Source organism: Carica papaya, chromosome 1 (assembly GCF_054855325.1).
Source record: "Carica papaya isolate Zhongbai chromosome 1, ASM5485532v1, whole genome shotgun sequence".
Lineage (NCBI taxonomy): Eukaryota > Viridiplantae > Streptophyta > Magnoliopsida > Brassicales > Caricaceae > Carica > Carica papaya.
Genome location: NC_142309.1, coordinates 23,036,528 through 23,064,269, shown reverse-complemented (window position 1 = coordinate 23,064,269; position 27,742 = coordinate 23,036,528). Strand labels below are relative to the sequence as shown.

General features: G+C 34.0%; 3 protein-coding genes across 6 annotated transcripts; 2 read left to right on the top strand and 1 right to left on the bottom strand.

Moving 5' to 3' along the window:
- Window positions 1-5,398: 5,398 nt before the first annotated feature.
- Window positions 5,399-14,520, bottom strand: LOC110818850 (vesicle-fusing ATPase-like). 2 transcript variants are annotated; one of them, XM_088221563.1, is made up of 22 exons: window positions 14,248-14,520; window positions 13,577-13,673; window positions 13,401-13,473; window positions 13,280-13,330; window positions 12,083-12,238; window positions 11,534-11,688; window positions 11,031-11,136; window positions 10,131-10,230; window positions 9,965-10,020; window positions 9,571-9,633; window positions 9,401-9,483; window positions 8,794-8,927; window positions 8,224-8,413; window positions 7,532-7,660; window positions 7,374-7,434; window positions 6,901-6,960; window positions 6,743-6,801; window positions 6,387-6,471; window positions 6,163-6,285; window positions 6,000-6,059; window positions 5,813-5,878; window positions 5,399-5,700 (listed from the first exon to the last, which is right to left on the bottom strand). In XM_088221563.1, exons 1-22 carry the CDS (start codon window positions 14,414-14,416, stop codon window positions 5,575-5,577), a joined length of 2,202 nt encoding a protein of 733 aa, XP_088077689.1. In that variant the 5' UTR covers window positions 14,417-14,520; the 3' UTR covers window positions 5,399-5,574. The 2 variants fall into 2 exon arrangements, with proteins under 2 accessions (XP_088077689.1, XP_088077690.1); XM_088221564.1 differs by lacking the exon at window positions 6,000-6,059.
- Window positions 14,521-16,548: 2,028 nt separating this feature from the next.
- On the top strand, window positions 16,549-19,292 carry LOC110818742 (uncharacterized). Of its 3 annotated transcripts, none has more exons than XM_022047713.2 (5): window positions 16,549-16,842; window positions 17,009-17,035; window positions 17,158-17,264; window positions 17,688-17,934; window positions 18,222-19,292. In XM_022047713.2, exons 3-5 carry the CDS (start codon window positions 17,161-17,163, stop codon window positions 19,098-19,100), a joined length of 1,230 nt encoding a protein of 409 aa, XP_021903405.2. In that variant the 5' UTR covers window positions 16,549-16,842; window positions 17,009-17,035; window positions 17,158-17,160; the 3' UTR covers window positions 19,101-19,292. The 3 variants fall into 3 exon arrangements, with proteins under 3 accessions (XP_021903405.2, XP_021903403.2, XP_021903404.2); XM_022047711.2 differs by having other exon boundaries at window positions 17,139-17,264; XM_022047712.2 differs by having other exon boundaries at window positions 16,550-16,842; window positions 17,142-17,264.
- A 473-nt stretch (window positions 19,293-19,765) lies between these two features.
- Window positions 19,766-27,054, top strand: LOC110818813 (kinesin-like protein KIN-14R). Its single transcript, XM_088221562.1, has 19 exons — window positions 19,766-20,176; window positions 20,699-21,000; window positions 21,083-21,254; window positions 21,378-21,448; window positions 21,530-21,713; window positions 21,821-21,930; window positions 22,023-22,122; window positions 22,210-22,296; window positions 22,389-22,565; window positions 23,211-23,484; window positions 23,627-23,788; window positions 23,885-24,100; window positions 24,169-24,206; window positions 24,514-24,677; window positions 24,780-25,031; window positions 25,124-25,189; window positions 25,450-25,524; window positions 26,176-26,244; window positions 26,364-27,054. The coding sequence occupies exons 1-19, from the start codon at window positions 19,960-19,962 to the stop codon at window positions 26,850-26,852; spliced, it is 3,225 nt and encodes a 1,074-aa protein (XP_088077688.1). The 5' UTR covers window positions 19,766-19,959; the 3' UTR covers window positions 26,853-27,054.
- The last annotated feature ends 688 nt before the right edge of the window (window positions 27,055-27,742 follow it).

The window sequence follows — 27,742 nt, the reverse complement described above, 5'->3', positions numbered from 1 at the left end:
CGGAGGCCGGGAAGGACCTCGTCGGAGGCAAAAACCGAGAGGGGGCGCGGCGGCGCCGCTGGGTTTCGGCCGCGTATTCCGGCCGTTTGGCCGGGATTTCGGCCTCAATTTGGCCATAGGAGGAATCAGCGGGGAAAAACGAGTCGGGGGTATGAAATTTACCTCGATCGGCGGTCGGAAATTTCCCCGGTGCGGCGGCGGGTGGCGGCGGTCGGCCTCTGGTTCGTCTTCTCCGGCGAGCGGCGGGCGGCTAGGGTTTGTGGTCTGGTGTGGGGGTTCTATTTATAACCCCTTGCCTTTTGATCACAGCCGTTCATTTCGTTTTAATCTGGGCTGTTCGTTTTTGATTGAATCTGGGCCGTCGGATCGCACCCACGCGGATCGCCAACGTGGCTCCTTTCGGAGTGACGCGATCTTGCCACGTGGCAGGCCCCGGTTGGCCGGGACTGCTGACCGGGCCTGCTGACGTGGCTGCTGACGTGGCTCCCCCCCTTTTTTTTTTTTTTCCCCTCCTTTCCGGGTGCTACAACTCTCCCCCCCATAAAGAAATTTGGTCCCCAAATTTGCCTCATTACTCTTGATCAAACAGATGAGGATATTGGGCCCTAAATTCTGATTCCAGCTCCCAAGTCGCCTCCCTAGGCGTGTGGTTCTGCCACAAGACTTTTACAAATGATATTTTCCGGTTACGGAGTATTCTACTTTCTCAGTCCGTGATACTGACCGATACTTCTTCATAAGACAAGTCCTCTCGGAGTGAAAGCGGTTCATGAGCCACGACATGAGAAGGGTCCGGATTGTACTTGCGCAGCATAGATACATGAAACACATTGTGAACCCGGGAGAGCTCAGGGGGCAGTGCAAGTCTGTAGGCAGTGGTACCAATCTTGTCTAAGATTTCAAAGGGTCCAATGTATCTGGGGTTTAATTTTCCCCTTCTGCCGAACCTACTAATTCCCTTGAAGGGGGTGACTTTAAGAAACACCCGGTCACCTTTCTCAAAGGCCAGGTCTCTCCTCCGGGTATCAGCATAGCTCTTCTGCCTACTCTGAGCTGTCTGGATGTTCTTCTTGATCTTAACTATCTTGGACGTGGTTTCTTCCACCAAATCCGGGCCAAACAATCTTCTATCGCCCACTTCCTCCCAACAAATCGGTGACCTGCACGGACGCCCGTATAGCGCCTCGTATGGGGCCATGCCGATGCTTGCTTGGTAACTGTTGTTGTAGGCAAACTCTATCAGGGGTAGATGGTCGTCCCAATGGCCTCCGGAGTCAAGGACACAAGCTCGGAGCATATCCTCCAGCGTACGGATTGTCCTCTCTGATTGTCCATCGGTTTGGGGGTGGAAGGCAGTACTAAGGGACAGCTTTTGTTCCCATAGCTTGCTGGAAACTATTCCAAAACTGAGAAGTGAATCTGGGATCCCTGTCGGATACCACTGTTACTGGGACCCCATGCAGTCTGACTATTTCCCGGACATACATTCTTGCCAACTTGTCCAACGAATCAGTCATTCTGATGGCCAGGAAGTGGGAAGACTTAGTGAGTCGGTCAACAATTACCCATATGGCATCGTGTCCCGATCGTGCCTTGGGTAGTCCCGATACGAAGTCCATGGTGATGTGTTCCCACTTCCATTCTGGAATCGGTAAAGGCTGAAGCAACCCCCCTGGGCGTTGATGTTCTGCTTTGACCTGCTGACATACCAAGCACTTAGATACAAAGTCGGCTATATCTCTCTTCATCCCATTCCACCAGAATCGGGGTCGCATAGTTTGGTACATTTTTGTACTTCCTGGATGCATGGCGAACCTTGAACTATGGGACTCTGTCATGATGTCTCTTTTTAATTCATTGTCGTCTGGGACACACATTCTGTCCTTGAAACGAATCAATCCGTCGGCAGAGATCTGAAATTCTGAGTTCACTCCCTGTTCTGCATCCTTCTTGCGGTTTACTAGGGCGGGGTCGATTGACTGGGCTTCCTTTATTCTTTGGATTAACTCGGGTTGGACTGCTAGGTGGCTCAAACATGTGGCCCTCTTCAGATCTTGCAGTCGAACCTGCTGCGTAGCCCCAATGGACCTGCATTCCGAACCATCAGATGGGCTAGGGTGCCTGCACTCTTCCTACTGAGGGCATCGGCTACTACGTTGCCCTTACCTGGATGGTATAGGATGTCACAATCATAGTCCTTGAGGAGTTCCATCCACCTTCTCTGACGCATGTTGAGATCCTTCTGCGTGAAGATGTGCTTCAAGCTCTTATGATCGGTGTAGATCTAAAAGGTCTCTCCATATAAATAATGGCGCCAGATTTTCAAGGCGTGTATGATTGCGGCAAGCTCCAAGTCATGGGTAGGATAGTTCTTCTCATGATTCTTTAGCTGTCTAGACCCATATGCTATAACCTTTCCATGCTGCATCAGGACACAACCCAGGCCCAGATAGGAGGCATCACTATAAACTGTATACCCTCCTGATCCACTCGGTAGAGCCAGCACGGGTGCAGTAGTCAGTCGCTTCTTCAATTCTGAAAAACTCCTTTCGCAGTTCTCATTCCAATCAAACTTTGCATTCTTCTTTGTGAGTCGGGTTAGAGGGGCCGCTAGACTGGAGAACCCTTCGACAAACCGGCGGTAATAACCCGCCATCCCTAGGAAACTGCGAATTTCCTTAACTGTTGTCAGCCTTTCCCAACCAAGTACCGCTTCAACCTTTTCGGGGTTCACCGACACCCCTTCCTTCGATATAACATGTCCTAGGAAGGCGGTTTGCTCGAGGCAAAATCCACACTTGCTCAACTTTGCATACAACTTCTTTTCCCTGAGTACCTGGAGGACTTGGGCAAGATGATGAGCATGTTCTTCTCTACTCTTTGAGTAGACTAAGATATCATCGATGAACACGATGACAAATTTATCCAAAAACTCTCTGAAGATTCTGTTCATTAGATCCATAAAGATGGTCGGGGCGTTGGTTAGCCCAAACGGCATAACCAGGAACTCATAGTGTCCGTACCTAGTTCGGAATGCCGTCTTGGGGATGTCTTCTGCTCTCACTTTTACCTGATGGTAACCTGATCGTAGATCTATTTTAGAAAAGACCTGTGCACCCTGCAACTGATCGCCAACGTGGCTCCTTTCGGAGTGACGCGGTCTTGCCACGTGGCAGGCCCCGGTTGGCCGAGACTGCTGACCGGGCCTGCTGACGTGGCTGCTGACGTGGCCCCCCCCCCTTTTTTTTTTTCCCCCTCCTTTCCGGGTGCTACATAACCGACAAACACACTAGACTCGTGCTCCATTAGCGACCTTAAGCAATTTCACACATTCGTTGATTCAAGAAATACCGTTTTATCATTATTGAACTTTAATACCGTGATAGAAAATAGGGTGAGGGGTCCTTACTCGTTTCGGGGTCCGAACACGGCTTCACAGTGACCCTACAGGCTGTCCCTAATTTTCCCTGAATTTTTTCTGGGGAAGTGAAACTCACTACTGGTACCTGCACGTGTTCCAAAAAATTCCAAATTAGGCCCAGGGCCCCTTTTTGGCCAATATCGTAATTCCGGCACGGCGGCGATTCGCTTCGGGTTGGCCGTTTTCAGCCGTTTTCGGCCGAATTCGGCCACACTTGCATCGGTCCTTGCGATAAAACAACCCTAGGGCCCTCGGGGGGCCAAAAAATTACGAAAAACCGAAGCTTACCGGCAGCGGTGCTCTCGAATGCGGCGACTCTCCGGTGAGGTTCGTGTTTTGGTGATTCGGCTCCGATCAACCTGTAGAGAAAAGAATGGTGATCACGGTGATATAAAAATTGCATCAAACGGAGGTCGGGAATGGCCTCATCGGAGGCAAAAATCGAGGAGAGGCGCGGCGCCGCCGCTGGGTTTCGGCGGTGTTTTCCGGCCGTTTGGCCAGGATTTTGGCTCCGATTTGGCCACAGGGGAAATCCGCGTGGAAAAACGAGTCGGGGGTATGAAATTTACCTCGATCGGCGGTCGAAAATCTCCCCGGTGCAGCGGCGGGTGGCGGCGGCCGGCTTCTCCGGCGTCTGGTTCGTCTTCTCCGGCGAGGGCAGGCGGCTAGGGTTTTTGTAGTCAGGTGTGGGGGTTCTATTTATACCCTTTTGCCTTTTGATCTCAGCCATTCATTTTGATTTAATCTTGGCCGTCCGTGCGCACGCTTGATCTGGGCCGTCCGATCGCGCGTACGCAGATCGCCAACGTGGCCCGCCCCCGGTCGACGTGGTTTTGCCACGTGGCAAGTCCTGGTTGACCAGGACTGCTGACTGGGTTTGCTGACGTGGCTGCTGACGTGGCGCTCTCTTTTTTAAAAAAAAAAAAAACTTAATAAAAATATTTAATAATAAAATAATAAATTTTTCCAAATTTTCCGGGCGTTACATACATTGTTTATTTTTTGCTTCATGAATTTTTATTATGATAAATGTAAACTCATTAAATCTTTTTGCTTACATTTTTTATTTTTTGGTTCATGAATTTTTATTATCATAAATGTGATTATTTGATAAAAAAAAATTTCTTTTAATTCAAAATGATCAATTACGTACAACAAGAATAAGTGATTGTTGAGATGAACATGTACTTTAAATTATAAAGAGATTATTTGAAACATATTTATTTTAATTTAGAGAAAAAATATACTAGAGTACCAATAAATACCATGCGCTTGAATTTGTACATGGTAATGTTCATCTCTTATTAAATTTACACAATAGGAAGCAAGCATGCGAGAATCTAATTAGATGATATTAGAGGTGTGCGACGGATAGAAATGTTTGTTAGTGTGCGCAATTTACTAAAAGTTGAGCGGAAGATGGCTTGATTGGGTTATTTCTCCTGCCAGTGAAGGCCAATCTTAGTTATTGGTAGCTACTACAGGGTGATTGATGTCTGAAAAGTAGTGGCCAACTATAAAAGTTGACAAACTTTAAGGTTCTTTTATTTCACTAATGAAGGTTAAATAGAGTTTGTAAAGATCTCTCAAACTTAGAATTTTGATAACATGTGAAGAATGAAAAGTTCATATTTTATAAAATATTAGAGTCTTATAAATATACATTTATATAATTATAAAAAAAATACTTAGTTACAACAAGAGTGATATATAATAAATATACATTTTACCGTACTTATATACACTTTACACTTCTCAACAAATATAAAATTATAAAAAAATTAATAAAACATAAAAGTAGAAAAAAATCATTCAACTTAATGACACCTAAAAATATAATGCTGCAAAATAGTAAACTTATAATAATAGAATAAGTCACATAATTATCATGTTAGTAATATATTTATAATTTAAGAGTCACATGAATACGTCTTTTGTAATATGAATATTTATATAATAATATTAGATATATTAATATTGATAATAATTTTTTTAAAACAAAATTAAAAATTAAATTAAAAATAATAAAGTAATCAATTTGATCTTTTTAATAGAATTGGAATTTTTAAATATATCATCCCAATATAAATATATCATTCTATTGAAAGTGTAGAGACTTGCCTGCTACCACTTGATAAACAATAAATAGATGATCACGTGAAGAGTGCAAGATATTTAAAGAAAACTTCAATGTCAATATGTTTTTGACCTGTTAAAATATCTTCCAGCTTTCCCATTGAAAGCATGTCAATCAATTTGCAAAATGTTTTGAGAGACACCTGAAAATTAAAAAATGATGCCATGATAATTTTTTCAATTTTGTGAAATTAAAAAAAATATATATATACTGAAAGATGAATTAATCAAAATTCATTGTAGTGATTAACTTACACCACTAAGTCGTGTTTCTAGCTCTTCCATCTCATCCAGGCTAACAACGTTGAAATATTTAGAAATCTAAAAATTATAGTAAAATGTTAGAAGTATATAACGATAACCATAATTGAGATAGTTCTTCCTCATTGATAAGTATTTAAAAAGTAATATAAACATGAGTATGCAATCATTCTTTACATACCATTCTTATATACCTGAGAAAGCATATTAATGATTCTTCTTGTATTCTACTGGTATCATCCTTTTTTATATCAAAGTGTAGATTTTATTGAAAAAAAATCATGTAATATCTCATAAATAATTTTAAGTCTTTTTTAGTTTGATGCAAAAATAAAATATTTTACCTGAAGAATGTCTCGCTGTTGCAACAAGGAAATTTCCAAATGAAGTGTAAAGACTTGATATAATCCCATTTTTTCCATTATGCTTTTATTGTTTGTAGTTCCTACGACGAGCATTTTGTTATTCTAATAAAATGAAAGAAAAACAAAAACACATTAACTAAGTTCTGTAAATTTCATTTGAAAAACATAGAAGTCATATTTGAAAGAGCAGTTATGGAAAGAACCTCCGGAGACTCTTTAAGCAGATCTAGTAGAGTATTAAGAATGGTTCCTGAACAAGTGCCTCCAAGTGGATTATATTCCACCAGCCTACACGTTATAACATGGAATAAGTTCTCAAAATTTTAAATCTAATTAAGCAAGAAAGTACATAAATTGATAACTAATATTATGTCTTTATGGACATGAGCTTTTTCCTAAAAGTTAAGAGTTTAGTAAGAGACATAATAAACTGTGTTTTATTTATACTTTTAACTACATGGGCATAACATATTTAATATAAATAATAGATTGTATAGTTTGTATCAATTCAAAATTTTTGAATAATTGAATCTGGTTCAATTTATTTCCTAATACATACCTTTCTAAGTTATCAAGCAAAATAAAGCTTGATTGGAATTTCTTAGCATCTTCAAAAACCTAGAAGCAATTTTATGAGGATATTCAAAAAGAAAATTATTCTTAAATTTTTATTGTAGGAATAATTATACAAAAAATTTCATAAATGTAGTAACAAACCTGGACAAGTTTTTCAACTTTCTGTTCTTTAGATAGTTCAATTAGGGAATTAGATGAGACCTGCATTTGTTAAGACAACATAAACTTTGAAATAAAATGCAATAGAACACAAAATAAATGACTCACCATGATGCATTCCATTTTCTTCCACAGTCAATTTGGTTCAATTACTAGTCAATTTTTTGTTCCAATTTGCATATCGAATTTTAACAAGTATAATTAAGAGATAATCTTTTCATTTGAATGGTTACCAACCACCATCCCCATTTGAATTTCTTGGCGGTGGGAATTCAATCACCATTTTAAAGTACATGAATTGAATGCTCACTGTAAACTAATTTTAATGTAAAAATAATACCATCAATTATAATTTAGAATATCTATATTAAGACTAATACGAGAATTATAAATAAGAATTTCCTAAGAGCTTAAAGAAAATTGAATCAAACACAAACTGGAGTTTAGATAAATACCATTTCCACATATTGAAATGAAACATTTTCCGGAATAAAGGCTGCTAGAGTAGTTTTGCCACTGATCATGAAGAGTAAGTACATTATTAAAATAGTTATGAAACACTTAATTGAATGATAAGAAAAAACTCAAATTTCTAATAAAGTTAATGAGTTACCATCCGCATGGACCAAATAAAAGACAGGTCAGGACATTATGTTTCTCGCTGTGAAAAAATTGCGTGATTGCTCCTTTAATCACGTTGCTTGTTTCATAAAATGAATCTAACTTTATCATAGCGCGAGATCTGCATAGAATTTAACTTTTTATTAGTCATTAGATGAGAAGCATGCCGAATTAGCAAATAAAAAACACATCTGAATTAAACTACATTGAGAATTATGCAGAGAAAAATCTCTTCCCAATAAGTGCTACTAGTTGACTGATGCAATTATAATCTTTGACTTTTTATATTACATTTAGCTCATTTCTCATTCAATTTTAAATTCTACTTCTTATATTACTGCTAAAATGCATGATTGCAAAATAATTTATTATGTCGAAATAACTACCTCTTCGCATCAAATTCTTTAACATTATAACTTTTAACTCTTATATATAAAAAAAATCAAAGAAATTCAAGTTCTAGAAGAATGTTATGTTAAACACTCTAAATAGTATTCTAATTATATAAAAAAAATTAATATAAAAATTAGAAGTAAGAACTAGGTTAAAATTGGGCTAAATGCAACCTCATTGACGTGATTACTTATACACTATAAAATGTCAATTATGACCCCAATCTTGAACCTACCAGCAATATTTTTCAAAAAACAGATACAAGTGCAACTTTTTCTTTTTCTTTTTTACCTGAGGTTTTCAAAAGCTTCAAGTGATTTCTTATAAGCTGTTGGCCGTTTTTCATCCATGGCTTGGATAAAGTCACGATGGCTGATCTTAGTTTGTTCACTCTTATCTGATATTGTACATGAGGCATGTGCTACAGCATGCTTAACAATACTAGCAAGGTCCGCGCCACTAAGACCACTTGTCCTTTTGGCTGCATATACCAATATTAATTTCATAATTATCATCAACATTCTGAAGGATATGATTGTAAAAAAGAAGAATTTTTATGAAGTTCATTTCAAAATGCATTTTTAGTTTAATTAAGAAATGATAAAAATTCCATCAAAATTATAGAAACTGAGTGCACAGAATATTTGAAATAGAACTAAAATAATACATTTCTATTTTGATTAACTTTAATTTTAGTTGAAGTTCTTTATTAAGTTTGTTGTGTATCATCTTTTAATAAAATATATATCTTTCTAATTAAAGTAACTATACTTTTCAAATAAATTTTAAAAATATGAATTTACTCAACATAGCTTTAGAAAGTAATTTACTAGAATTTATCAGGAGTATTATTCCACACACCAATTTCTTGGAGGTTTATATCTGGAAGGAGCATAATCTCTCTTGGCAGCTGCTCCATGTGGACTTTTAAAATATTTTGACGGCTAGTCTCATCTGGTAAACCTACCTCAATATGAAGCTCTAATCGTCCAGATCTATATGCAAAATAAGTTGAATAATTATTAAAAAAAATAATATATTCAAAATAAAACAAAAATATATATATTTGAAAAGACTTATTCATTTCAGATAGAACACTTTTTTACATAATAAAATTTTAATATCACAATATTCTTATTTAAACGTGATTTTTTTACTAAATAAATTTTTACATAAGACCCTAGTGCCATCAAAGCTTATTCAAAAATGAACTTTTAATATCAACAATCCCTTAGTGGGATGATAGATATTTTCATTCTCTTTACGAGAATTTAAGTTTGAGTTAGAATCATAAGTTTCATATATATTTTCAATTGAAAATTTGTTAGAAAATTAACTATATTGTTATTTATGTACAAATATCATTTAATTATTAAAATATATGATTTTTTTATTAAAAATAATTAATATCTTAATAATTTATTAATATAAAAACTTTAAACTTATGTATCAAAAACCAAAATTAAACCTTAATAGTGCATCATCTATCAGATCTTTCCTATTGGTGGTTCCAATGACAAGAATGTTGTTTATTCCGTTGACACCGTTGATCTGAAAAGTTACAATTGATTAGATTTGATTTTTTTTTTTATTTCTCACAAAATTTCATAAATAACTACTAATAACTACAAAAAATACCATTGCTAACAGTTGATTAACAACCCTATCACCTCCGGTATCTGCAGGATTTCTTCCTCTTTTCTGCATTTGTATCAACAATTGGATGTCAAGAAGGCGACTTAAAATTTTTCATTCAACAATCAATGTCAAGAGTTTTTCTGGAAGGGGAAGGGAAAGAAACTATGGAAGATGGAGGAATGTGAATTACTTGGTTCTCCAAAACATAGTATTAACATACATTGAATATATTAAACGTAACTTTATTCAAGGAGAGAGTTCAATAGTTTGTTGTGATGGCCAGATTTTATATCTTCATTTCCGTATACTTAAAATTACACCATAATTCCTTTCAAAATGGACCCTACGCCAAATATATGATTCTGATTATAACATAAGAAATAAAGAGGAATACCTGCGCAATAGAATCAATTTCATCTAATATTATAACATGGAGGGAACTTTGATCTCCTGGGAAAACGAATGAAACAAGAAGGTTCTAGTAAACTTTTAAAAAAACAAAAAAAACAAAAAAAAAAAGAAGAAAGTAAAGAAAACCGAAGATTGCAAATAAATTTTACCATGAGTTTTGTAATCTGATATGGCTTCATCAAATAATTTTCTCACATTTTGCTCTGATTCACCCATCCACTGTGCCAATAACTCAGGTCCATTCACAACCTGCCATTTTTTTTAACCGTGTAATGCTTTGATAATTAGATCTAACTAGCTAACCTTGAAATTAAGAGTTCCATGTCCTTTTACTTTTACTCTTGTAAACTTATGATCAGAATATCAAATTACCAACCTAAACTTCGAATAAAAGAATATGTTGTAGTTCAATCAAGAATTTTTCTTTTCAACCACAATTTAATCTATGAACTTATAGTATTATTTCAAAATAATATATTTCATGAGAAATTTATAGAAATGACAAAAGTTATTTTTTCTTGCTTGAGTAGCACTGAATATTGTTTGGAAAAATATTTCACACAGAACTAGGAATTAGGGGGAAAAAAAAAAACAGAAAATGACTATTGTAGGTCTCCTTTTTTTCCCTAACGTATATTACTATTATGCTAATGAAACATCTTAATTTTTACTGTTAAGTTTATTTATGTTAATTTTTAATTACTATTACTTTTAAACTCTATAAATAAATTATGTTAGTTTCTTTTTTCAAAATTATTTCTATGTTTAAAAACTAAATTGTAGCCAAAAAAATTAAAATTTAATTTTAGTATATTAAATGCTTCACGAACTAAGACAATCATCTATCATAACTATATTTTACATAGAAGGTGGAAAAGCAAAAAAAATATTTAGATATATGTAAAGAAATATTGGAATGGGTTGAATAACAAAAAGTTTCCATCTTTTAATAATTGCAAAATCTGGTTTAAAATTGCGAAAATTTTCCATATTCTAACAAAAAAATGAGTATCTATTACATGTATTATTAATTCTGTCAAGATACAAACCTTTAACTTAGCACCTAAAATTTCTGCAAGCTTTGCCGCTAATAAGGTCTTTCCAGTTCCCGGAGGTCCATATAGAAGAATTCCTTTTACGTGTTCAATCATTGGTCTAAAATAATAAAAACACATTAATACTTCCATAAAACAATTTGGTTAAGTAATCAATTAACTTGGAGTTTAAGTACGTATGAACTATCAATAAAAAATGAAATTAATATAGACATGGAAGGCCACCAATGGATCCGTTAAAGGCATGAAGATAGTAGGTTAACAAAAAAGAAGCAGGTAAGGCTCCCAAACCCGAACTCTAAACCATATGCACAAAGGAATGAGGTAGAAAACGAAAAATAATTCAATTAGAAAATCAAATTCTAAAATCACATATAATAATTAGACTAAAAATTATCTCACATTTTTTAAATTAACATAATTTATTATGCATATTGTATACTAAGAAACTCCTATTGACGTTCTCTGCAAGAAATCAGAAGTAAGGAGACTATTACCCTTGATGAATTCTTGTTGCTATAACCCTTTGGAATATAGTTGTGAAGATTCCGCCCATGCCGCCAATGCCAAGTAACATCAGTTCTTGCTCTGCTGCATCTTTATTTATTTCCCTCCAGAACATTGTTTTAGGCACATATTCTTGATTTAATATCTGTTTAATTGCAAGAAGTAATTTACATCATGTTAGAACAAAGAAAACATAAGATTTTAAAAAATAAGTTGTCTATAACAAATCTAGGCACATTTATAAAATTCATTTAAAACTTTATATATAGTTCAATTGTAATATGGTGAAAAAATTTCTTTAAATAATAACAATTAATCTTACATGGAACTTATATAGAATTGAAGTGATATATACATTTCAAATTTCATTGAAATTGATAAAATTCAAAATAAAATTTTTAAATTGTCCGTGAAAGATTAATTTTATTATCTTTTGACAAAATTTATATTGTCTATAGTTAAACTAAGTATAAATAGTTTTATATATTTAAATTTATCTCATATACAATCTTATATAATAATATTATAGAAAAAATTACCTTAATGCTAGAGGAATTGAAGAATATCTTCGTTGATTGAGATATCATCCCCTGTTTATTATAAGAATTCTTTTGGGCCATGAAGATACGAACAACAGTAAATGCACCGATGACTCCTTTGTATTCGAACGAAATACTTTGATTTAAGCACAGCACCTATAAGAATTTTAACATAAAAGGTTTTTAATGTGAGAGTAACATATTATTGTATGTCAAAAAAAATTACGAAGAAGTAACTGCAAAAACAACATTCAAATCCAGCAGAAGCTATGTTTTAGAGATAATAATTAAATTCACTAAAAACAATAGAAACTGCAAATTAGGAGAACTTTCCGAGTTCCAAGATATTATTCTAAGAGCAATTAAATCAGTCTCATGCCTTTTATTCAAACAGAATATATGCATTTGGACGAAAAGGTTTAAACTATTTCAGTATAAGCACTCAATTTATAGCTGGATTAGATCTTGCAACACTAAAAAGAAGTCATTCATATTTCTTTTAGTTTCATGAAATCATAGATATTTTTCTACTTTGTCAACCAAACTGGCAGAGTCTCCGAATCCAACCTTAGAGAGTCCAGGGAAGAAAACCGTATTACTTGCATATTTGGTAGATAACAAAATTAGATAAACTTTTTTTATTAAAAAAGGTAAAATATTTATCTATTAACAAATATCTAAAAAAAATTACAAAGTACAATCATAAATTCCCAATAAAAAAAACACCTGCAGCTTAGAAAGCAAAGCATAAGCCGCTTCTAAAAAAGAGATCAGCTTGCATCACAACAAGAACTGCAGCGCAAAAATGAATCCATACAAAATTTCTACCGAATTATACGCAAAAATAAAATAAAATAAAAACATTTATTCTGTTTAAATAAACTTTAATAAAAATAAAAGTCATAATTCAAGTACGTGATTCTAATTCTAATAACAAACTAAATAAAAAAAATCAAATTGTTTTTAAACCTCAATCTATTATTCATACTTTCTTATGTTTTTTTCATGTAATAATATTACCAGGTTAGATCCGTAGATTATACACAAACCCTGTTTTGTAAACTTCTTAATTATATCACGTGTAATCGTATTTTGCATGTGTATCTATCTGCAATTTTTTTTTCCCAAAAAAAAAAAATTCAAATATCTGTGTTATTATTTAAGGAACTGAACAAAATGGCATGAATGGAAAATTACCTGATGGTTAAATAGATCTTTTAGCTTTTTCTCCAAGTCACGAGCATAAATCTATACAAGCAGCAAAAATTTCGGTTAACCCCGGACTTGGAGCCGGTAAATAAACAAAAGAAAATTATACCTCTATGTTGTTAGAGAATTTCAATTGCAAGTAGAGCTCCGTGATGTCAAAATTAGCATGAGGAAGATTGAATCTGCAAAAACAAGATTATCAATATTGTGAGACTTGATCAAAAAATGCCAAAAAGTCAACGAGTAAAAAACTAAGAAAGGATTAGTTAAAGATAAAAGACTCACGGAGTCACTGTTGCAGAGTCCCCTATGCTGGTCTGTGCGAAGCTGCAGTGTTGATCGTTGAGGCCAATTTCGCCTTTCTTGATGCTATTATCTTCTGTGTTCTTCTGTTAAAGGTGTGTTTCATGGAGACAGAGAGGAAAAAACTTGAAGGTAACAAAAAGGAATAAGACACCACCTTAAACAGATGTATAATTGACCAAATAATAAAATATTATAAGAAGACTAAAACAAAAGGCCAATAATGAAGTTGTTGAAGATGAAGATTGAATTTTACAAAAAATAAAGAAGTCAAAGACCAAAAATATATCGAAAACAAAACGAGTTGAGATTGAAATTGAACTATTAATCAAATAAAACTTCAAAACAAAAAAAAAAGTAAAATGATATCAAAATACAACAAGTAGGAAAAAAACCGATTGAAAATAATTTCAGCTTCATCAATACAACTTCCAAACAGAGGCCGTCGCCGTTCTCGTTCAACAACAAAAAAGTAAAGTAAAACAGAGGAAGTATAAAATGAAGCAATCAAACGTTGTAATGCTGTTAGAAAAATAAATGAAGCAATGGAAATTGTATCATCCACAAGAAAGAAAGGCATATGAAATTGAAATCAAACATCAGATGAACGTTAAACACAGATTTAGAAACACAAATGTAAAGAAAAGGATATGATAGTCTGACGACGAGTTTGTCATTAACGGATGCCAGGTACAATTTGGAGATTGATTCGACGCGGTATATTTTCATATCTTGACTGTACATGTAAGCTCGGTTTGTAAACCTGTTATCTCCATTTACAGGCCCAACTTTCATCTTAGGTGCATGACCTGAACCAGCCATGTTTACTAAGCTGAGCTATAGGGAACCGGTAAGAAGACTCGTGAAACAGAGAAGGCACCTGAATAGGAGGGTGGGGGGGAGGGAAGAGAGGGAAAAGAACGAGAGAAAGGTACTCCAAAGCAGAGAGGGGAACACATATATAAAGGAGGGAGAGAATCTTCTAGACTCTGAGAAGTAATTCTATTTTTTTAATGGATAAGTAATCCATTTTTTAAAAAGAGACGCAATTAATACCGTAAAACTAACTATTCGAAGTGAGGTTGTGGAGACTAATACTTTTTTTCTGATTTTTTTAAAAAGCTTTTCTCATATTAAATAACAAAAATAATAATAAATTGATTAAAATAATAATAAATTCTGTCGCAATGGAAAAGATGCCATTTTATCTAGTGTCGGAATAAAAATAATAAAATTCATACAATTTACAAAGAACTCAAATTTAATACACAAATTAATAATAACTCATATATCCTATACGTAATTATTATTTTTATCCTATAAATAAATTTGTATTTTTATATTTGAAAAAAATAAAATTTTCAATGATATCTTATCAATTAAGGTTAATTTTTTTAAAAATTTTAAAATAATTTATATTCGTTTAACGCCTAATTATTCAAAGAACAAAGTTAAATGCCATTGACCAAGCGCTCGGCAAACTGAATTGGGATTGGGTTGTTAGCGCGTTCACGTATACTTACCATTTTGTACACATCATCACCACCAGCAACTACCCCAACACATAGAATACGTGTTTTCCGAAAACGCAGCTCACTGACATCATATGTGTCGTCATTATGGCTGAATAAACGATGCCGTTTAGGCTCATCAAAACAAAAGGACAAAAAAAAAAGAAGAATTTATGTTTTTCCTCAACCACCACCTTTCACCAACACCAGTGGGTCCTAAATCCAAACAAATTTAGCTTTCCTCGTAAAATATTACCTGGGTTGAGCTCGTTTTTAGTGTTTGTTTAATTAATTATATTCTGAGTTTTATTTGTATTTTCAATAATAAAAGAATTATATTGAATTTTTTAATTTATGAAATTTATCAACCACATAATTTTTTTTACCCAAAATTTAATTTAATTTAATTTAATTTAGTTACTAAAATCTCATTAACGTTTTAATAAAGTTTATTAATATATTAATGTATATCTTTAATATTTCGATCATGTAAAATTAGTTCATACTTGGAATCCTTTTTTTTTCCCCATAGAACTTGCCTCTCCTTTTCACCTCCATCATAATCTCCGTATACAACGAATTATACAATATACTCTTTTTTATTATTATTATTATTTTTTTTTTACTGTTTCATAAATTTTTATTATTGTTGTTATTATTTTTTTAATAAGATAAAATTAAGTTATGACAATATTTATCATTCAAAGTTTATTTTATTTTTTAAAGAAAATTTATAATAAAATTATAATTTTTTTTATAGAGTAAATATTATTAACTTAGACACATGATTTTTTTATTAAAGAATTATAATATAACCATCAAGAGAAGCCTTTTTTATCATTAGTAAATTGTTACTTTCACTGTGGGTTTAAACTTGCTAATATAATATATCAAATTAAATATTTTTATTATTAAAAATTTAATTTATTATTAGATTAGTAAAATTAAAATTATTAAATTCTATTAAATTTAATCGAATTTATTATGTTTATAAATTAAAAAAAAATATTTGAATTTGAGAAAACAACCACTTAAAATTTGATACATTATCCTTTTTTTTAATTAAAAAGATAAAAATTTAAAGTAAATGTTATTTAATGTTTATATATATATATATATATATACACTCTAAAACAAAATAAAAGATATGGATCAAACTCAAATGCTCCATCATATATGAAAACATTACACCATTTGTATTTTTGTTTTATTTTATGTCTTTCAATACTTAATACTTTATATTATATCAAAACAAATCTATTCCTATTCAAACATTTTTATTAAAAAGAAAAATAATAAAAGAATATTATTTTTAATTATTCAAAAAGCAATAAGGGTTTTTTTTTTTTCTTATAATAAATTTCCGAACAATAATTATTTTCCTCTACTTGTCTTCACCAGTAATTTACTTGTCCTTTTCTTTACTCTTTTATTCTCTTCTTTTTTTTCTACTCCTGCTTTTGCGCGCTAAAGAGAATTCCCAAACACGGTGTAACCATTGACCTTCCCCTGGCTCGAGTCTTCTTCCTTCTACTAGTCTTATCTCCTCAAATCGAGACAAAGGCCAGTCATGTAATAATACCAGAGGCTCAGCAACGCTGCGTATTCAATCTAGCTGGCTATATCCTGTCCTATTTGGAAACTGACCTTAGAGGCGAGAAGTAGAATAGTATTTGACGAAATGGTTCGGGGAGTTCTACTCGATGTAATGACTTTTATCTTCAATTTTCTTTCCTGGTATGTAATTTTTTCTTTTTTTAACTCCCCATTGATCGATGACGAATCCATCCCATTGTTTGTTTCTAATTTTCCTTCCTGGTATTCCAGTGCCATTTATTTTCTCTTGTGTTTTGTTTGTGATGTAATTTATTGGAGTTAACCAGTTTCTTTTGATGTTCTTCAGGACGCCATTTACTCTGTTTTATCCACTGTAAGTAGCTAGGTCTCCGTCTCTTATAGCTTCTCTAGACTGATTTTGTGCTTGACAGATGATTCGCTATTTCCGCCGCATTTAACTAAAATTAGGGTCTTAGCAGGTATGCTTCTATTCAGGTAATGGAGAGTGGCTCTGTCGCCAGAAGTCAACAATGTCTTGCTTACTGGGTTCTGTTTGCTGCTGTCACGATTTTGGAATTGGAGCTCTGCAAGCTTTTCAAATGGTAATTTGTCTTAAGCTCGGTAATTTTTTCTTATTGGGACTTAAGTGATTGTTTCCTTTTTAGCTAAAATTTCAAAGTTGATTGGGTTTTCATTGTACGTACCATGTAAATTTGAGTGTGATAATGCAGAATCAAAGATGCTGAATTGAGTGCTTAATATGCTAAAATTTTCTTAGGCTATATTCAGAACAACCTAGAAATTTTGTGGAAATAATTTGTAAATATAGATTTAGTTTAACTAAAAGATGGTAAATGAAAATATTTAACCATACTAACTCCATATGAAGATTTTGTCATCCTAATATAATATACTTCCTCTCTTAATTAAATTAAGTGTGTTTGCAAATGAATTATACGAAATTTTGGGGTTGTTCAAATATAGACTTAAAAATTTTTGTCACTTGATGCTCTTATCTGCAACAGGTTTTCTTTCTGGCCTTATGCAAAGGGGGTCGGGACTCTTCTGTTGGTGATACCTTACTTCCGCGGTGCTTCTTACATCTATAGGCATTTTATAAGAACTTATTTAATTAGGAATTCGTCAACGTGGAATTCATTCCTCATCCCAAAGGAGGATTCTATACTGAGAAACCAAAATGACACCTTCAATGCAATTGATGGGAATTACATCAAGAATGGACAAGAATCGGAGAGTTATATCATTTCTCAGGTAGGTTGGTTGGATGGTTTGGGATTGACAGTTCATTAGAACCAAGTAAGCTGTGACATATTGGATCTCGGATCTTTGATCTGAATATCTGCAATATAACTTAAATTTCTATTTTTTTATTTGCTGTAGAGGACTTTTAGTTCTTGTATGAATTTTCTTCGATTTGATGTCGTAACATGTTACTCCTTGATACTGGTGGCCCCATTTCCTGGATACTGGTTTCTACAAACCATAAGCTGAAGCAATAAAATTTGTCTTATGGTTAACTTGATTTTCCATTGCATCAGGCCGTGGGGATGTTTGATTGGAATGGCCTTAACCATATGGACTCGTGCCGGGAAACTTTTGATCCCACTTTTAGTGCAAGGAACAAGTATTCTTGGAGTAATAATTCAAAGGAAGTTCAGAAAGAGTGGAGCTGTGCTCTTTGTCTGATTAGCACTGCAAGTGAAAAATGCTTGAAGAACCACCTCCAAGGGAGGAGGCACAAGTCAAAGGAAGAACGCTTAAGGCTGGAATTAGAGGTAATGGAGACCAGGGCCAAATCTTCTTTAACCATGAGGGAGACCAGCAAGAAGATTTCGCTCAAAAACTTAAACCAAATTGAAAGGGTTGGTTTTGAATGGAGCTACCTTCTAGGCCCTGTGTTTAGATCAATCAGATGGTGCCAGTGGGAAAAGCCGGAGATTGGGTGGAGAAAATTAAATACTGATGGATCTATTAATCAAGAAAATGCTGGTTTTGGCGGTATACTTCGTGATCACAGAGGTGATGCAATATGTGGTTTTGTCTCTAAAGTTTCCCGGGATGATATCTTCATGGTTGAACTGTGGGCTGTTTGGAGAGGCCTTGTTCTTGCTTTTGGCCTTGGGAGTGAAGCACTATGGGTTGAATCTGATTCAATGAGTGTAGTGAAAACAATTAACAAAGAACAACCATATAATGCGAAGGCTAGTAGATGTTTGCAGCGCATCTGGGAACTTCTGCAGAAGTTTGAGAAATCTAAGGTCACTCATTCATGGCGCGAGACTAATAGAGCAGCTGATCATCTTGCGAAAATGGTTCTTCCACAAATAGACGTTGTCTTATGGCCTGCTGATTTCTCAGATGCCCTTCGCAATATTATTAAGGATGATGCTGAAGGAAGAATGTATCGCAGAGGGTAGTACTGACTTTGCTTAGTTTGTAAATTCGTTGTATGCAACGTTTGAAAATTGATATAGTAACAGTTAATAGTGATCCCTAGTTGGAAGATAGAAAACAGGTTTTCGTATTAGGATTCCACTCCAAACGTGTAAAGGACACTTTATTAATTTCATACTCTGAGTTACCAGGGGAATTGCTTTTTTATGGAGATATCACCGAGGGCCTCTTAGTATTAAGGTTATGTTTGGAATTCTAAGATTAAGTTTACCATTAAAGAATTTCAAAGTTATATATTCTTGACAGAAACTTGGTACATTAATTCAATATTTTACTTACTGAATTTTGTATATATATATTTTTTTTAAACATGAGTTATTTTTGTCCATTTAAAATTCTGTATTTTTATAAATATGGTAAGGTGATTTTTATGAATATTATAATATATTACGAAATTCTAATATATTATGGGACTTTAATGTATTACATAAGACTAAATTTAGCATTAGTAGTTTGACAAATTTGACACCTAACTAAACAAAATAGAATAAATTGAATAGCTTTAGGAGCATTTAGTCAAAACGTTATCAGCAGGTCAGTTCGGCGAACCCACAAAATACTTGATAAATTGGGAAGATTCCATCGGGTCATGACCCGACCCATTAGTTGGTTGACCGTCCGCGGCAGGAGGCTCTCTCAATTCAAAAGCAACGGTTAAACAAGTGATAGGCTCCGCAAGAATTTGAATTTAAAAAAAAAAAAAAAAAATTTGAGAAATAAATTAATAGCCGACATTTCACCTGTAAGAGAAACAGAGGAAGCCGACAAAGACAGAGACGATAGAGTTTCCGGGGGCTGAATTCAGTTCCACCCACCCAGAAAATGGAAGAGGAGTCATTCAATAGAAACCATCACCAGGACCTGAAAACCCCACGCACTAACTCTTGGTCTTGTACAAACAATTCCAAGAACATCCGAAGTGACTGCAGGAAATATGCTTGTGTTGAAGAGGATGGTGATGAAGCTTTGGTCGACTCAGTTCTGTGCATTCCCGGATCAAGGATAATCAAATCTGGGTTTACCATCGCCAACTGTACAGGTCTTCTTCATTCTTTTTAAAAAACTTAGGTTTCTTGAAACTTTTGAGTTCCATTTTCTTTTTAACAAGATGATAAAATTTCTGTGTTGTTTGTTTAATGTGAAAATGCATGAAGAGGCAAGGAAGGGGGAAGTCGAATCTTGATTCTATGAATTATATGGCCTGTTCTGAGCAAGAATTATATGAGGCCACTAATTTGGGATGTGATTGAGAGCATTCTCTTTTATATTCTCATTCTATTTTACATCTCAACTATCTGATAGATAGAAGTTAATCGTAATTTACATAATTTGGTTAGTTATTGAACCAATTCAACCAATCTTATTCATATTTTTAGTAACACTGATATTCTCACTTGTTCAGAAATATGCGTAAGTTAGAATTATTGATAGAATTGACTTTTTTATTCAAAATTTAAGGTATTTGTATTGTATTGTCATTTTTATTCTATCTATTAAAATTTTAACTAAAGTCAACTCTGCAGAATCTAAGAATATTTCATTGTTTTCTTTTTTATTCCAGACAATTTGGTTATTTTTATAAATGCTGGAGGTGGCTCTCTATGCAAAGAAGGAGGATACAGGAACTGTGTTCAGCCTGACAGCTCCTTCGAAGGGGGGGATGTTTTAAGAACAGATGAAAATATAATTGATGGTGGTGATATAACCTGCATTTATCAGTCAGCACGATTTGGAAGCTGTAGTTACCGGGTTCCCTTTTTGTCTCCTGGAGACTATTTGGTCGATTTTCATTTTGCTGAAATTGTGAATACAAATGGACCTAGAGGAATGAGGGTTTTTGATGTCTTTATCCAGGGAGAGAAAGTAAGCAAACTTCTCTCTCTCTCTCTCTCTCTCTTCTCATTCAATTAATCATGAGAAGTCTTATCTCAGTATAAAATGGCAGGTCTTATCCGAACTCGATATCTATTCGGTTGTCGGTTCTAACAAGCCACTACAGGTGGTGGATGTTAGAGTTTCTGTGGGGGAAAATGAGGATATGCTGATAAGATTCGCAGGAGTTTGTGGAAGTCCTATAGTTAGTGGGATCTGCATAAAACGTGCATCAGAATTACCTGGTATCTTCTCTTTTCATGTCGGTTTGCAGATCAATGGTTTTATGTAAGACAGTTCCTAAACTCATATTTTCTTTGTCAAAGTCGCTAAATTCATATGCATATTTTCTTTAAAATTGAATGAAGCATGTCAGGTGAAGCAGGAGTTTCTGATATGTAGCAACTGCACTGCTGAAATTAACATCTCATCAAGTCAGGTTAGATGGAATTTCAACATTTAGATCTTTGGGGAATATAGTTGTTAAATATAATTGGCTTCTTATTGATGCTTTATGCAGAATAAATATATGTTGACAAAATCTGCTGCCAAATATGAAAGGAAGATAACTGAGCTCAAGAGGCAGTGCCAGCAAAAAGCTGATGAATGTTATGAGGCCTGGATGTCCTTAACAAATGTGAATCAGCAGCTAGAGAAGGTCAAGACAGAACTTGACAACAATTTCTTCCAGAACATGCGTTTAGGTGAGGCAGGAACTAATTGGATTTGTAGAGGCTTTTAATTAACAGAAAAAAAATGCTCTTGGAATTCACCTTGGGTTTCTTATTTTTTGATGAATGATGTATTTTAGAGCAAGTAATGGATAAACAATCAGCTGAACTGAAGGAAATATCTACCCAATACATACGTGATAAGAAACTGTGGGCTTCTTCCATTTATGAATTACAAAAGAAAATAAAGGTAAAACATATTTACCTTGGCTGCAAATAATAAATTTTTCTTCAAAAATTTTTTAAATGTGTATTTACTAGTGTATTATATCATTTTTGCAGACCATGAAGGAAGAACACCATCAACTCTCTATTGAAGCTCATGAGTGTGCCAACTCAATACCTGCATTAAATGAGATGCTATTTGCAGTTAAAGCACTGGGTGAGTTTGCATCTGCTCTCAAAAGATTTCTATGGCCAAATTTTTTTTCCTAAAATAACTCTCTATCCTGGAACCCTATTTTAACAGTCACAAAATATGATGATCTGAAAGTGAAGTTTTGTGAAGAGCAAGCAAAGAGGAAGAAGCTGTATAATCAAGCACTAGTAGCAAAAGGCACATTTCTGCTACTCATTTTCAAGTTCCTTTCATGTTTTCAAGATATCTATTTTTTCTGTTTATGTTTATAATTTATTTATTACTTTCAGGAAATATCAGAGTATTCTGTAGGTGCCGTCCATTAAGCATGGAGGAGATTTCAGCTGGATTCAAAACAGTTATAGATTTTACTACAGCAAAGGATGGAGATATTGGGATACTCTCAAGCAATTCAACTAAAAGAATATTTAAATTTGATGGAGTTTATACACCTAAAGATGACCAAGGTATCAACCATTAATGAAACTATACCTTTTGAAATATAGATGGCTATCTAAATTGCTCAAAGTTTGCATGTGATGCATAATTTAGTTGGTTTATGGTGATGCAGTTTATCATTAAAACCCCCTCTTATCTTAGTAAATGTTTTTGAAATTGTTTCACCATTTTATAATTGAATGGAGAAACCTTTTCTATTATTTCCTTTGCTAGCATTATTTGCTCCATTTGGAAATGCAGAATTGTATTCTCGTAGGCAATCGAAGAAGGATAAAGATTTCCTGATGCTTAATGTTTTTTACTACACACAGCAGTTTTATACTAAGTTATAATCAGAATTTCCTAATTTAAATCATTTTGTCAATCTAAATACTCTCTTCAATTAGTGAGGGCATGCAAGGATGCTTTGTGGTTGTTGAACTCACTTTCAGTCTTCACTGCAAGAAAAAGTATCCATAGTATTTTTCTTAAAACTTCTGTTTTCTTATAATCAGAATTTCCTAATTCAAATCATTTTGTCGATCTAAATACTCTCTTCAATTAGTGAGAGCATGAATGGATGCTGTATGGTCGTTGAACTCACTTTTAGTCTTCACTGCAAGAAAGAATATCCATAGTATTTTTCTTAAAACTTCTGTTTTGCTCTGTAACAGCTGACATATTTGCGGACGCTTCTCCAGTGGTAATCTCAGTGCTAGATGGCTATAATGTTTGTATACTTGCATATGGACAGACAGGGACTGGAAAGACGTTCACAATGGAGGGTACAAAGCAAAACCGAGGAGTCAATTATAGGACTTTAGAGCAGTTGTTTAAATTTGCTGAAGAGAGGAGAGAAACTTTTATTTATGATATTTCTGTTAGTGTGCTTGAAGTCTACAACGAGCAAATTAGGGACTTGCTTGCTACCACACAAACATCAAAAGGGTAAATCTAAAATCTTATGCACTTGATTGTAGGATTGTTTTTAATTGTTTTGAGTTTCTATGTTTCTGTTGTTAGTTTCAGAATAAAAATTGTAATCATCATAGGAATTCTTAATGCGATCTGAGTTTTCACTGTTTTTTAGGTTGGAAATAAGGCAACCTTCTGAACGAGTTCATCATGTAGCAGGGATGGTTGAAGCGAAAGTTGAAAACATTAATGAGGCTTGGGAGGTTTTGCAAGCTGGAAGCAGTACCAGGGCTGTAGGATCAAATAACATCAATGAACATAGTAGCCGATCCCACTGGTCTGTGTTAATCCTGACTTTCTTACTAGTTACACTTCATTATAAAATAGTTCTCAAGTCATAGTAACTAATGGTTCCTCATTAATTCTATATTAGCATGCTTTGCATATTGGTTAGAGCAAAAAATTTGATAAGTGGTGAGTGCACAAAGAGCAAGCTATGGCTGGTGGATTTGGCAGGCAGTGAGAGGCTCACGAAAACCGAGGTGCAAGGAGAACGGCTGAAGGAAGCTCAAAATATTAATAGGTCCCTTTCAGCTCTGGGAGATGTAATATCTGCCCTTGCAACCAAAAGCAATCATATCCCTTACAGGTTTGCTCTGTCATGGTTACTTTTATCAGGCATTATGGAGATCTGTTACTTAACTTGTGATTTTACAGGAATTCCAAGCTTACTCACATGCTCCAAGATTGCGTAGGTAAGGAGGTGCACAAAAAGAAGCTCTCAACGCACACTTAAAAATTTTCAAATGTGTTGAAAGGTTCAAAGCAGTCTTTCAGAAGAACCCATTAAAATGATTATGGATGTTTGAATCCTTAAGTATGATCGAAATCCAACAAAACAGCCTCATTGTTTTGGCCAAAAAAAAAAAAAATCTAATCCTTCTATGAGATAAACGTGCAATGCTTTGATTTACAAATTATACATCCTTTTATTCCCATTTCTTCTCTGCTGTGCTTGTAGTACTCTATTGGTTCATATGCTTAGTGAAATACGTGCTGCAGGGGGAGATTCCAAAACTCTGATGTTTGTACAAATCAGCCCCTCAGAGCAGGATCTTGGTGAAACTTTAAGTTCATTAAATTTTGCAACTCGTGTTAGGGGAATTGAGCTAGGTCCTGCAAAAAGACAGATTGATAAGGGTGAGCTTCAAAAGCTGAAGATCGTGGTAAGTTCATATGGTTTTGTTAGCACACTATTTTCATGGATAAAAGCCACATATATTTAAGAGGACTAAATACGCTAAAGTTTTCTCTGTGGACTTCTGAAGGTCGATAAAGCAAAACAAGAATTGAGATCCAAGGATGAGGCATTGCAGAAGTTAGAAGAAAGCTTCCACAATTTAGAGGTTAAGGCAAAAGGCAGAGATCAACTATCCAAAGATCAACAGGAAAAGGTCAATGAACTTGAAAGTCTGCTTGCTTCAAAGACAGAGTTATGCAGACAACTCCAGAAGCAGTTGTCACAATTTTCTGACAGAATGCAGGGGAAGGAAGAAATTTGCTTGAATTTTCAGAAAAAGGTTGCTTGACTTGCTGACGTTTTGTCTCCCTTTCCAAAACTGATGATAATTAAACTCTTATTAGCTGACATTTAACTTAATGTTTACTGTAGGTCGAGGAGCTTGAGAGCAGACTGAAAGAGCGTGAACGAGTAGAGTCAATAATTCTTCAAAACAAGGTTCTTACTTGAAAGTTCTATGTGTTTGACTAACCATAGTAAGAGTACATATTATAGCACCATCTTAGCACTTATTGAGTCCAAGAGGGTGCTATTAGTTATTGTACAAGAAATTGAATTCCATTATGTATTGTGGCTGCACTCTCATCAGTTGCTATTGCAGAGTCCATCCTAACTTAGACCTCATTCTTTAGGAAATATCTCTTATTGAAAAAAGGTTGAGGTACAAAGTTTTTAATTCATTATCATGTCCTTCACAGGTCAAAGAACTTGAGAGCAGACTTAAAGACAAAACACAAGAATTTGACCTTCGGTCAAGAATCCTTAAACAAAAGGTAGCGTAACCAATGAAATTATTGAATGTGGTTATGTCTCTTTCTCATTCAGCAATTGTTTTAGTCAGTTAGTGAGGAAATTAAGACAAATGCAAAGTCAAGATTGAGTGGAGACCTTTGAATTAGTCCACTATTTAAGATCTTTCTCTCTCTCTTTTTCTCTCATTATCTTGTAGAACTCCTGCATAGGGCCTAAATAGTAACGAATCTCATGATCTTGGACTAATCCATTTGTATTTTGCTGTTATCTTCTCTTTGATCATACTTTAATTCATATATACACGTACCACTAGTGCTTCTAGACGTCAGATCGCAAAAACAAGCTTTTAGTGTTGGTTTTCTGCTATAATTAGTGATATGCAGCCACTTAAAACTACTACTGTAGGCTCTGGTGAAAATTTCTTCATTTTGTCTGTTTTTGTACAGATGCACAAATTCTCTCTTTTGTCTCCCTTTTAACTTCTTATCTTCTTATTATTTCCATTATTCTGTATACTGTATGACTAATGAACCAGCAATTGAGATGATTTATCACAGCAATTGAGATGAATTTGTCTTTGAACCATCAAAATGACGGATATGTTCTTCCACCAAAAGAAGATAAAGATATGATATGTTATGCTTACTGATGTGCTTTTTTGTCTGATACAGGTTAGAGAACTTGAAAGCAAGCTGACCATGGAAAATGAGAACTCACAATGTCAACTACTTCAAGAAAAGGTTCCCCATTAGACCATTATAAATCTAAAAATAATATTCATAAAAAAAAAAATCATAACAATAATGTGTTCCCACTATAATTACACTTACTAGACCATAATTTCTCTATGTTATGGCAGATTAAAGTGCTTGAACGAAAGTTGAAGGAGCAGCAACACCAAGAGCATATGCTAACTCAGTGTCAATATTCAGCAGGAAAATTAGGAGCCACACCTAACGAATCTAAAATATTAAGAGCAGAAAGCATGGGTGACATCGGTCCCATTGGCATGAGAATTTTGCAGTCTGGTAACCGAACAAGTAATCATGGGTCTGGTTTGCTAAAAGGTACAGACTCCCTCCGCGAGATACGGAGAAAACAGATTCAGAGCAAAGGAAGCGAGAACAATATCTTGTTGTCAGCATCTCTTCTCGAGAGGAAGAAATCATCTTCTGATGAGTTGGAGAAGTCCAAGAACGCTACCTCATCTAAAGCTTTGGCAAGGTTTACAAGAAGTATAAAACCAGTCAGCACTGTGCAACCTGTGATTTCTAATGGCAAAGTTAACAGAAGTTTTGATCCAAGGTTGAAGGAGAAAGGTAACAAACTAAATATGCGGTTGAGATAGTATAAAAAGTGAGAACAGATTATTATACATGTATTATGTTAATCTTTCAAGTGAGATTTGGTTGAATGATAAATAGAGCAAAGAAGTAACAGTGTGGTAAATGGTTGCTACATAATGTTCTTGAATTATAGGTTATTTTTCAAAAACTTTTAAATTACATATATATTAATATTATCAATAAATCTCACTATTTTATTGTATATCCATAAGAATGTTTGTCCAAGTAAACTCCTAAAATCTCTTTACTGTTTTCAAATTTTCTAATTATTTTAATTAAATCTGTAGTAGTCTTATAGATAATTTTTTACCAATTTGGAAACTATATTATTTTGTGAATCTAGCAAACATGCACATATTCAAAGGAATAGATTTTCGAACTCTGGAATTTGGTACCAAAATGTTTTGATGTTCTAAGCCTCATAAATTATATTATTTTTTTTTTGGAAGAGGTTTTTCTTAATTAAACTCTCAAAAGAAAATTTCGGTTCACGTAGAAAGCAAAAAGTTATGCGAACTTAGACGCACTGGACTGCGAAGTTTTGTGAATCTACCATCATCATTCATTAGCTATACTGCGAAGCGAATTTCTTTTTTTTTTTTTTCATCATGATTTTATGTTCTAATTATTTTGAAAAAGACATTACATTGCCCATATTAAAAAAATAACTGAATATACATTTATAATTTTTTTTAAAAAAAAAAAAAAATGGATACCTGCCCATTCTCCCCCACCGAAAATCTTAAATTCCAACTTATTTAAGTCAAAATAAATTGCTCTTTACTTTTTATGTAAATACCACAGCAGGCTAGTCCAACTGATTTTAAAACTTCAATTCTTAGAAGGCAACTTCAAATGATAATCGACTAAGAAAATAACTTAAACACAAAGG